The 12,347-nt window shown below is 37.4% G+C and overlaps 1 protein-coding gene across 1 annotated transcript; it reads left to right on the top strand.

The window, feature by feature from the left end:
• Positions 1–7,898: 7,898 nt before the first annotated feature.
• Positions 7,899–9,505, top strand: LOC145116941 (uncharacterized). Its single transcript, XM_079053242.1, has 4 exons — positions 7,899–8,222; positions 8,326–8,481; positions 8,823–8,954; positions 9,211–9,505. The coding sequence occupies exons 1-4, from the start codon at positions 7,949–7,951 to the stop codon at positions 9,249–9,251; spliced, it is 603 nt and encodes a 200-aa protein (XP_078909368.1). The 5' UTR covers positions 7,899–7,948; the 3' UTR covers positions 9,252–9,505.
• Positions 9,506–12,347: the final 2,842 nt, after the last annotated feature.

Genomic DNA, 12,347 nt, shown 5'->3' with positions numbered 1-12,347 from the left:
ATAAAATTAAAGCCAAATTAAAACTTTTTAAACAATCCAAAAACTATTAGTTATTACAAAACTTGTTTTCAAAAGGTATAATATCAGAGTATCCCAGAAACATAAACATAAATATGAGGAGCTGTACGATCACGCCTTCGCCTTGCCGCGATCCCCTGATGTACCTGAAACAATAAACTGAAACTGTAAACCAGAGGCTTAGAGAGTTCCGCCAAAATCCCCATACCCACAATAATACACATATAATCGTAAACAACATACTATGGGTCCAGTTAACCATCGGGTTGGAATACCCCAGGCCCTCAACCATCCGGTTGGAATGCCAACATACTATGGGTCCAATCATCCTCAGGATGGAATACCCCAGGCCTATAACCAACAGGTTGGAATGCCCACACACTACGAGTCCAATCATCCTCGGGATTGAATACTCATGGCGCACAACCTACAGGTTGGAATGCCCAGGTCTATTGGCCTTCGCACAAAGCAGATAAGCCTCAACCGCTAAACAAACATGTGCACATATAACAGATAATCACATAACAATCTATAGACAATACTTGATCTAACGGATCATACAACGTAGCACATAACACCATCCTATCTACCAGGATGCCGATCTAACAGATCATACCACATATCATATAATATTATCCTACCCTCTAGGATACCGATCTAACAGATCATACTAGCATAACATAACCAGATAACAATCCAAAGGGATGGCCTTGGTGCCTTAGACCCTTGAGTATAGTGAGGAAAACTCACCTCGCAAGTAGTGCTAAAATACTGTAATTCTCTAACTGTTGTCTCACCGGGAATCCCGAACTGTCACATAATAATAAATACTAGGTTAATACCCAACATTACTCCCTTGACTAAGTGTCCTCATAACTCATTAAGTCCATTCCCTTTTTGTTGGCCAAAGTCCCACACCAATCCCTCAACTTGGAAGTCCATATACATAAGTCCACTATTGACCCAATTTACTAAATTGGGCCCAACCTCCTTATTGGGCCTAACCCCATGATCCACTACCACTCACTGGCCCAAAACATTTTATTTACTAAGTCCAGTAAAGGCCCAAGTCCCTTTAGTCCATAAACAGCCCAATACCCGAAGCCCAAATGTCAATGGCCCAACAGAGGACGTACGCGGGGCGTACTCCTCTGGTACGCTGGGCGTACGCGACCAGATGCTGACCACCATCGGGGTGGTTGACCCAGTACACTGGGCGTACTGGATTTACGATGGGCGTACTCCATAACTGGGAAAAACCTTATTAAGTGCTTAATGGCTTAAGCACTTAAGTCCTAATCTCAGATCTAGAGGCCTAACATGCCCATGGTCCATAAAGTCACGAACTTTATTACTTTGGACGTCCATAAAGTCCTAAATGCTTGGTTTTAATCCATTAAGACCTTATTTCTCTTGCATGGGACACCTACAAATTATGGGACCTTATTTTTATTACTCAAAGTCCCTTCAAGAGCCTGGAAGGACAGCTCTTTACGTCCACAACACAAAATACACCACTTTATGGCTTTTGGGACAAGAGATGCTTCTAATAAAGTAAAATGATGAGATCTAAGCATATAAGCATAAAGTTTGGAACTTTATACCTTTAGGAGCTTCTTGAGCACAAACTAACTTCAGATCTATGAACTTGATCTTCTTCTCCAACACTTGGATGCAATGCCTTCCTCTTGAAACACTCTAAAACACACCAAATAAGCTTACATCCACAAGGAAGAGCTAGGATTTTGGGGAGGACGAATGTAGGCAGTGGAGGCTGAGGATAATCAGAGGAAATGATCCATAAGGCTGTTAATATAGTCCCCCAAACCCTAAATTTTAGGGTTTTCTCCTGACATGAGTACGTCCAGCGTACATGAGCATACGCCCAGCGTACGAGGGCGCGCCTAGTACGCTCAGCGTACACTTGTGTACGCTCAGCGTACTCCTTCCTGACCCAAAGTTGCAACTTTAGAACTTATACTTCTCATGGCCCAACTGAAACAACTCCAAGGACTACAATGGAAATTAAATAAAGAGAAGGGATTCGAAATATACCGGCGAAGTTCGGGATGTTACATATATGTAGCTCAACTGAGATGACTTTAGTTGTTTGTCGCTTTGTTGTCATGAAGTCATCAATAAGCCATTGGATTGTCTTGATCAAACAATCCAATAAACAAAAGCTTTTCGCTTTGTCGGTGTTCGTAAGTTTTTTAGGTTATTCTTTCAAATTATTGCATGAAGTTAGGTTATTTTATCTTGCAATTTACTACGCTTGTGTATGCAATGTTATATAGCCAAAAAAAATGGAACTATTTTCAAAGAATCAAAGATTTATCGGATTGTTGCATTTTATTTGTAACATTCAAAAATTACTATGTAAAAACTTTTGTTTTTAAAACTATCAAAATCATCATTCATTCATTTAAAAATCCATAAAGATGTGATAATATATAAAATAGTCATCAGAGTATAAATCATGTCATAAAAAGCAGAATACAGATGGATGCGTTCAATCACACCGAGTCCTTCCATTTCGAATTGAAAATACCTGAAACCATAAACATAAAACTGTAATCACAAAGCTCATTGAGTTTTCCAAAATACCACCTGCAGAAACATACATAACAGAAAGAAACTAAGCTCGGTCTATTTCACCCATGAGTCTATTTCAACTCCTTTGGTATCTTTCAACCGATATTGAGACTATTTCACCCATGGGTCTATTTCAACTTCTTCGGCATCTTTCAACCGGTACTGGGTCTATTTCACCATATAGCTAAACATACAATAATAACAACAAGAGTCACAAACACAAAAACCACATGCATGCATATCAACAAATGTCACAAAGACAACTATCATTCTACAAATATAGTTTAGTGGGCCGGAATTGATGCCTTCGACCCACGAGTATAGTGAAAAGACTCACCTCAAAATGCGGCTCTAAATCCGCAAGCTCACAAAGTCCCAAAATGGTGCTAAATGTCACCTGGCTATACACGCAAGGAAGACCCTTAGTCTACCTTTCTAAAACTAGAAATTTGACCAAAGTCCACAACTCAAAAGTCAACCCTCAATGCCAATGGACAAAGGTCAAGTCAACAATCAAACATTTAGCTTCAGCGACTCGCCACACCGTGGCCGTCCTTGGCTATGTCGTGGCACCCGATCAGGACAAAACATTCGATCTAACCCCAGTCGCCACGACGTGGCGACCTGCTGCCACATCGTGGGCACTGGATCCAAAACAACTTAATGGATTAAGCTGCTTCCTTCAGTCCCAAGAACTCCAAAGCTCAGATCTGGTCCAAAATATTTTCTAGAAGGATAAAGTTTCCAACTTTATCCATTAAGTCCACCCAAAAGGATAAAATCTCTAACCCTAGCTTCTATGAGGCTAAAAATGGCAAAAACTCAACCATTAAGCACTTAATCCCGAAGGTCCTCAGTCCAACTTCTCCAGTATGCTTCTAGGATTGCTAATGGTCCATAAAAATCCAAACTTTATAGACAAGTATGACCCATGCATGTCCTTCTTCAATCTAGGTCAAAAGGGGAACAAAATGACCCAAAATTTATGCATGGTTCACATCTTACCACAAAATTCCATATCTATAAGATATAACATTCAAGGGACATAGAGAAACCAGAAAGTTGCAATCTTTATCTCTTTTAACCACTCAAACCACTCCAAAATGACCAAAACATGCTCCAAAACCTCGATCTATGAAGAAGAACACAAAAAGGTTGAATCGTGAGGACTTATATGGAGTCCAAAAGATGTAGACAAATGGAGGAAAGGATCACTTGCTGAACCAAGGCAATAACTCTTCTTCTTCTTCCTTCAAAACCACTAAAAGTTTACTAAAATGAGAACAAGAGCACCAAGGAGGATTAGGGTTAGGGTTTCTAGGGTTCGAGAGTGATGGCGGGTGAGAATGAACAACCCCGGCCTCCCACTTACCTTTAAATATATGGAAAATCAGGGTTTAAGACATCAGCGGCGGCCACATCATGGCCTTTACTTGCCAGTCGTGGCGACCCCTAAAATCAAATTTATAATTAAAATAAAATATATGGAAAACCTCATAAAAACCCTATATATTATATCTTAATGCTTAAAAAAAACCTATATCATTTTTTTGTAAAAATTAACCATTATTCTTTCTAACCTTTGATTGTTTTCATCCGTTGTGACTGTTAGCCCAAGCTAACCGGTAAAATAGATGATGTGGCTTATATTGGATGACATGGCCTTAAATAGATGATGTGGTTTTAATTCAATATGGGTTAAATTGGGTGCGTCTCCATTCTCCTTCTCCAGAAGCTGCAATCTTGTTTCTCGTTCTTCTTTTGTCAATCACCTCAAAGCTTCATTACAAAGACATGGACAATATACGCCAATTATTGGCTTTACTCATACTACAAAACCATTTAACATTTCTCAAATCTTATAAAATATTTTCCACTCTCTAATTTCTCAATTCCATCTACTGCCATGGACGCCGCCATCGCCGCCGCCGATGATTCTAGCACACCTCCAATCCCCATCCTCAGATGACGGAACTCCAGCGGGACACCAACTGTCGACACAAAACCCTGCCACTCTTCTTCCTCCTCCTCCATGGCCACCACAACAACTGCCACCACCTCTTCATCATCTTCTTCTTCAGTGGATTTTGAGCTGATCCCGATCAAACCCACTTGTTATACTTCCCTCCGGGACATACTTCCATCGCCGACAACACATGTCCAATCCCCTAAAGTTGCCTGCTCCGCCGTCCATTCGGGTTATGAAATAACGATAAGGAATCACCTTGTGAAACATGCGGCATGGGCTTACCTTCAACCCATGTCCACCTCCCCTGAATCCGACGGAACCACCGTTCTGCATCGCCTCTGGATTTAATTCTTCCGTGTTGTCATCCTTCTCATAACTGCAACCTTCGATTGCCTCCTCCAAGCAGGAACCACCGCCTCCAATTTGTACATCCGTCCACCACTTCTATTCTACCGATCAAAGTCCCCTCGAGCGTCTAAATCTTAGCCAAACGGGTTCTCTTTGACCCGAATTCGACCCGGATCTACGTAGCTGCCATTTTAGAAGCAAACAGATCTGGTTCTTTGGGCAAGTGGCTTGAGCAAGATTGAAGCCATCGAACAGAAAGAAGAAAAGAAAGATCACCACTGCTGCTTACGATTGAAGCCATCGCCATGGCACTATTCATCATCTCCTTCCTTTATCCCTGCAATAAAAAAAGGGAAACACCTACTGCGGAGACCTCCCTTATACCACCCTCATTCGAACCCAAAACATCCCAACAGCCTCCTCCTTCGATCGAACAAAAAAAAAACTTGTGAATTTTTTTTTCGAGCAAAAGAAAGAAGAAAAGAAGGATGTCTTATTTTTTTTCCGGATACACAGCAAGAACAAAGAACAAATTAGAAGCTATGTTTTGTTTCTTTGTTTTTATTCCGGCTGCACAAAGGAACACGTCGGACTAATGAGAACGAGTAACCTAGGGTTACCTGATGAATTAGATAGTTTAAACGGTTTCAACAAAAATAATGATTAAAATGACCAAAAAAATAATATAAGGGTTTTATTTAGCATCCGGGAATAATGCATAGGGTATTTATGAAGTTTTCCCTAAAATATACCTCAAAAACTGGATGTTACATTATTATTAGTTGATGTGAGTGTCTTATATGTTACTATTAGGATTTATAGTTGACGGGAGTACGATAGATGTTATTTTAGGATTTTGAAAAAAAAAGGAACTAGAAATATTTATTTATTGATGTTTTAATTCAAAGTGTGTAAGCATACAACGTTTTAGATGATATTTGCAAGCTTTAGATAACATGGATATGGATCCATAGCTTATAATACATAAGGTTAAAAAATACCTTTAAGTGTTATTAGTGTTGTAAAAATCTCGAATTGGTCCCGATTAATCTCCGAATAACGCTTAGGCGCTACCCAACCGACTAGGAGGCGCCTAGCGATTAATCTCTGCCTACAAAATGAATGAAGCAGTAACAAACGATGAAATTTTAACACTTTGAAGAAGTTATATCTCAATAGAAATTATTGGAGGAATGGTTATAATTATATTAATCATATTAACCTATTTTTATGATGTTAGCGGCATTTACGAACTTTGTTATGATATTAATAGGACTGTTCACTATTTGGATAAAACTGAATTGTCCAATTACACAATTTGGATTGGGCTATTTGGTTCAGATATTCGGATTTTTTGATAGGTTTTCAACAAAACCGTATTATTATTTTGTATTTCAGATTGATTTTGGTTTATAAAATAAGAACAGATTAGTCTAAAAAAAACCGAATAACAATTTATTATTAGATTAAAAAATATTTACTAATTTTGTAATTTATTTTTTCAAATAGGTTCAAAAAGTGCCGCCAAATAAAAAACATTAATATGCATTTACTCTCAATAGTTTTTTATCTACAATATATTAAACTATAATATTACTTGTTAGTAGTTTTTTATAAATTTAAATCACAATTAAATAATTTGTTTTTGCTTCTTCTGTAAAATTGGGTAATACTACAATTATATGTCGTTTTAAAATGTTTTAGTTTTTGAAAACCGAATTATAAAAACCAATGTTGTAAAAATCGTTCGACGTTAGCTAGTCGATGGATTGAGGTCAATGGATTAATTGACTAGGCGGAGATTAATCGGGGACCATTAATTGCTAATTTGTTGGATTTTAAAAAATTAAATATGACTAATATCATATAAAAGTTCATAAATACCACTAATATCATAACAAAATATGTTAATATGATAAATACAACATTAATCATACCTCAAATAGTTTCTATTGAGATATAACTATTCAAAGTGTTAAAATTTCATCGGGTTCTACTGTTTCAGTCTTTTTGTATGCATGGATTAATCGCTAGACGCTCTCTAATCGGTCAAGTAGCGCCTAGGGATTAATCGGGATTTTTACAACACTGATAAAAACGATCCAACCGAATTATAATTGGATCAGATTGGATTGGATTAGAATTTAGTTTGGACTATTTGGATTCATGTTTTGAAAACCAAAATTATTTTGGATTCACTTGATTGGATCGGATCGAACCGATCCATCCAAACGAACACCCCTAGATATTAATCATATTTAAGTTTTTAAAATTTAACGAATTAGCAATTTATGGTCCCGTTTAATCCCTCGATTAATCTCCGCCTGATCGATTAATCCCTAAAACGTCAAACGTTTTTTACAACCTTGAGTGTTATTGAAGGTCTACAATTTACTTGCTCAAACCCTCAATGTCTCCTCCAATCCTCGATAAACCTAGTTGTCTGGTTGACATACTCCTACGTAAAATCTCTTAAATCACTCTTGACAGGTGGATTTAAAAAATAATTTAAGAATAAACTAGATTTACGATTTATAAAAAATATCTCTTGCACCTTCCTAAACCATCTCTATTCTCTCTCTCTCTTACGAATTTCTTCTTGTCAGGAAGGAAAATATCTATTAAGTAATGGCCTTGGAGTCCCGGACTACTATTTGAAGCCCAAGCTTACTTAAAACTAAGTTTCGCCCCATACTTGATTTCCCATAACATCTATAATATGTATAGTATTATTTATAATAATATAATAATAATGCATTTCATGGGCCCAACTACAATACTTATTATCAAATCAAAGTAATATAATATCCTCCAGAGTCTTCCACCGTCGAACAGAACAGCTGCCATCTTACAAAGCTACACGTGTAATTTAAGACTTTAAGAACCACGTGTCGCCACCAAAACACCTATCCACCCACGTCATTAACGGTACCTTCTTCCTTGTTGATCCTAATACAAGAAATGAAAAGAAACCAAAACCCACACACAGACACACACGACAAACCCCTCTGCGAAGAAATGAAAAGAATTACTTCTTTTATACCCACAACTTTGGCAACATTGGAGAAGCATGTAATCCCAACATCTTCACCCGTACGAATCAGTAAGCAAAAACCCATTAAACGCACAATCATTCGTAAGCACAAACACAAGAAACACACCACAAAAGATTTGTTCATGAATCAAGTTGTCTCCTACCTTATTTCTGATTCTTATATGTATAACCCTTTGGTTTCTCCTCAACCCACCTTTGATTTGCTTCCACCAAAACAGCTCTACTCCACTTTCGCAGGTAAGTTTTACATCTATGGTCCCTTCGATTCTTCTAGTTCCATAAGTCGAAAAACACAATCTTTTCCCGTATAAATCGGGGTTTATATTACTTGTTATTGTAGGAGACTATGGAGATGTGGCTCTACCAATTAGGGGGAGGAACAAGAAATTGATTGAAAAAGTTGTTGACTTTCTTGAAGCCGACTGCTATTTGTATTCTCCTTTGCTTACTAATGAGCATGTTTGTTCCAAGAGTCTTCCAGCAAATCCAAGTTCAGGTACACTCACTCAATTAATCTTTGTGCACTAATAATATGTTTTCATCTAGGTGTTTGCAGATCATTTCATTTGCTATAACACTATTACCTAATTCGATGAGGTTTCATTTTGTTGATTTTCCAGTTCAGTGTATTTTTTCTTTCTTGTTCATAATATTTCATCAAGAGAAATAAAGAAGCCATAGTTTTGCTTACTTAATTATGAAGCAGTGACATGTTAATTTTCAATCCAGAAACACTTGTACACAATATTTGCACAACAAGAGAGATTATAACAACCCGTAAAGAGAGGACAACATATGGATAGAGGTTCATGAACCCAAATCTTGTTTTGGTTTCAGGACATTTCAAGACTCTCGGGGGAAGTGAAAGCACAGAAACACAGGGACGACCTGTGGTTACTGGAACTGTAGCTTATCGTGAAACAATGAAGCACATGTTTCGCCAGAATTATGGCACTAAACCCATCCGAGGTCCTTCATTATGGTTATTTACTACTGATATATAGGTTTCCTTCTGAGGCCAAACATGTTTTTTAAACTAAAGAACGTATTGTTTTAAAAAAAAAAAAAAAAAGACAAACATCATGTTACTTTAAATTGTTATGAAGATAACTACAACCGTTATTCTACTAAAATCTTTAAACAGCTCTCTGGTTGTCCTCAAAAGTCAGACCGTAACCTTTTTTTCTGGACTTTGCAAGTCGTTTTATATTTTCTTATGGATCAGGGGCAATGCTTGAAACTGAGACAAAGAGATCTGTGGAATAAATATTGACAACTTTCTGGAGAGAATATACATGTGTGTGGTCTTTCATGCATATCTGTAAGGCGACTAGAATGCTGTTCTTATAGTCATCATGTTGTAATGTGGATAGATTTGGATGGTTAACGGTTTAACTGGTTTTATCTAATGTTCATTTTAATGAGGACAAACTACAAAGTCTAGGTTGTAACCAAGTGACTGAAATGGTTCTTTGTATTAGATTATAAAGGTAATCTATATTCTATGCCTTTCTGATTAATCACGAATATGTATTTATACAACAAACTTTCTCATTAATCACGAATATGTATTTATACAATTAATCACAAATATGTATTTATACAACAAACTTTCTCATTAATCACAAATATGCATTTATACAACAAACGTCCTACTACTAGATAAGGATAAACACATTTATAATGCATTCAAATACAATTGTTATCCTAATCTTAGATGATAGTTATCGTTAATACTCCATCATAGTCGAAGCGAGACAGGCTGGATGCTAAGACTAGATCTGAAATCTAGAAACAACTGTTGAGGAATGTCTTTAGTGAAGATATTAACTGATACGCACACAGTACATGAAGAAAATTACGACTTTTCCTTGGACAAAATGAAAGTCTAGAAACATGGTAAATTACTACTTTTCCTTGGACAAAATGAAAGTCTAGTTCGATATGCTTTATACCTTTATATGTTGATGTTGAACCAGATTACCTGAGAGGTAGACAACATAAACGTTGTCATAGTAAACAAGTGAAGCATATGATGTAACTGTACATGAAAGCTCATAAAGAAGGTCCAACACGTTTCTGCAACTACATTCGCGACACAGCCTCAAGATCGAGATAATGTAGGTCGTCTTTTAGCAGACCATGAAATGAGGCTATCTTGAGAAAAACACAATAACTAGAGGTGGATCATCGGGTATCACAACAACCGCCTAATCAACATTCGTGTAAGCAATAAACCTAGTGGACCATGAAAGATATAGATGTAAATGAAGGTTAAGAGTACCTTGAAGACATCGAATAATGTGTTTGAGAGCATTAAAGTGACAACCCGAGGGGAATGCATAAAAAGAAATACTTGTTGAACAGCATAGGAGATGTTAGGCTTTGTAAACGTGATGTATTGAAGTGGACCTGCTAAACTTCGATACAAAGAGGGGTTATCAACCAGATCCCCAGTCATGAGGCTAAGATTAGAGTTGGTATCGATTGGAGTTGTAATTGGTTTGCACATTTCCATATTGGCATAATTGATTATTTCTTTTGTGTATTTGTGTTAATGAAGGAACATTTTATTTCGAGTGTGTGTAACATAAATGCCAAAGCAGTATGAAGCGGACTAAAACCAGTCATTTCGAATTCCTGAGCAAGCTTTTGGATGAGTTCATTCTTCAGTGTTCTAGATGAAGTGGTGAGAATAATATCATCCACATACAGTAACATGTAGGCCTGATGAGAACCTGATAAAGAAGATATGTAGCAAACTGTCGGTACAAGGCCCTACGAGATTACTTAAGTCCATATAGAGACATTCGTAACAGTCACATATAGCTAGGAAAAGATGATAAAACCGGGGGGGGGGGGGGGGGGGGGGGGGGGTGAATACTCTTTCATTTAGAGGGCAATGTAAAAAGGAATTTTTAACGTCTAGTTGATGTAACACCCAATTTCGACTTAGTGCCAAACTAAGTATCATGCGTATTGTTGTTGGTTTAACCACGAGCTAAACTTTTCATCACAATAAACCCCGAATTCTTGAGATTTCCCATTTATAACTAATCTTGCTTTGTATTATTCAAGGGACCCACCTGAACAAAATTTGTGTCTAAAAAGCCAATGACAAGGTATAATATCTACATCATGTGGTTGGGTACAAGTTCGCAAGTATTCTGTTGAAGTAAAGCATTATATTCATTGGGCATGACATCTTTCGAATTAAGGTCAAGTAGTGCAAGTTTTAGGTTTTTAGGAATTGGAGAAATGTCATGTGTATAGAAGGAATATTTTTGGATTGGTCTAAAACTAGGGGTGGCAAATCGTGCTATCGTTTTGTGTTTCTGTCTGACACGACACGACAAGGTTTTCTGTAACACGAACACGACACGACACGATGTCGTGTTTTTTTTAACTAACACGAAACGAACGAATTAAAAATCGACAAACACGACACGACACGAAAAATATTGCATATACTAAAAACTAGTTTATTTAACAAATAATTTATCAAATATAACATGACAAACACGATAAAGAACTGTTAAATCGTGTCAATTTCATGTCGAATTTTGAACACGAACACGACACGACATGACATCGTGTTTTTTACAGTTAACACGAACACGACACGAACACGAATTCAAATTTCAGTTTCGTCCCAATTTCGTTTCGTGTCGTGTATTTTTGTCGTATCGTGTCATAAATTGTCACCCCTATCTAAAACTACCAAATTTGGCTCTTGTTTGCATATGATGAGCAATAGGATGGGAAGATGGGTTTGATACAAGTAAGGTTGGGGGAGATAGTTGTTGGTGGGTTAGAAATAGCCGATGCTGGGTTGGAGTCGGGATGGTATATGATTGGGTCGAAGACTACTAGCAGTCGAGGAAGTAGTGTTAGGGGCACATTTTGGGGTTGAGCGGGCTTTTGGTGTTTGTATTTGTGTTTGAGGAACGAGAATGTTGAAAGGATTGTTGGTAATGGGTGAGATAGCGAGATGTTTCGTTGGGTTCAAAAGAAGCATATGAGGTATTGCAGTATGAAGATAAATTAGAATAAGGAAAAATATATTCTTTAAAGATGACATGTCGAGATATAATGGGTGTGTGTAACGCCAGGATCCTGGTATGTATTTTTTAAATCAAATTATTCATTTTTTCAAGGGGACTCGACGAGTTGGAGGCCTAAACTCGTCGAGTAGGAACATAATTTGGGACGTGGGACTTGAAGTGTACTCGACGAGTTAAGAGCCTCAACTCGACGAGTAGGGCTGTCAGAGTGAAACCCTAATTCTCAAGGTTTTACACCCTATTTAAGGACCTTAACGCTTCATTGTGGCCTCCTTTATCGCCTCCCTCAGTCCAACAA

This window comes from Lactuca virosa, chromosome 5 (assembly GCF_052849685.1).
Source record: "Lactuca virosa cultivar CGN04683 chromosome 5, Lactuca_virosa_CGN04683_v6, whole genome shotgun sequence".
NCBI lineage: Eukaryota > Viridiplantae > Streptophyta > Magnoliopsida > Asterales > Asteraceae > Lactuca > Lactuca virosa.
The sequence above is the reverse complement of the archived record's forward strand: the minus strand, read 5'-3'. Positions and strand labels throughout refer to the sequence as shown.

What these genes read in the sequence shown, in the direction of transcription:
- LOC145116941 (XM_079053242.1), top strand. Translation starts at nt 7,949, where the DNA reads ATGAAAAGAATTACTTCTTTTATACCCACAACTTTGGCAACATTGGAG. An exon ending in GCTCTACTCCACTTTCGCAG is followed by an intron (nt 8,223 to 8,325) that starts GTAAGTTTTACA and finishes TTGTTATTGTAG; the next exon opens with GAGACTATGGAGATGTGGCT. An exon ending in TGGCACTAAACCCATCCGAG is followed by an intron (nt 8,955 to 9,210) that starts GTCCTTCATTAT and finishes CTTATGGATCAG; the next exon opens with GGGCAATGCTTGAAACTGAG.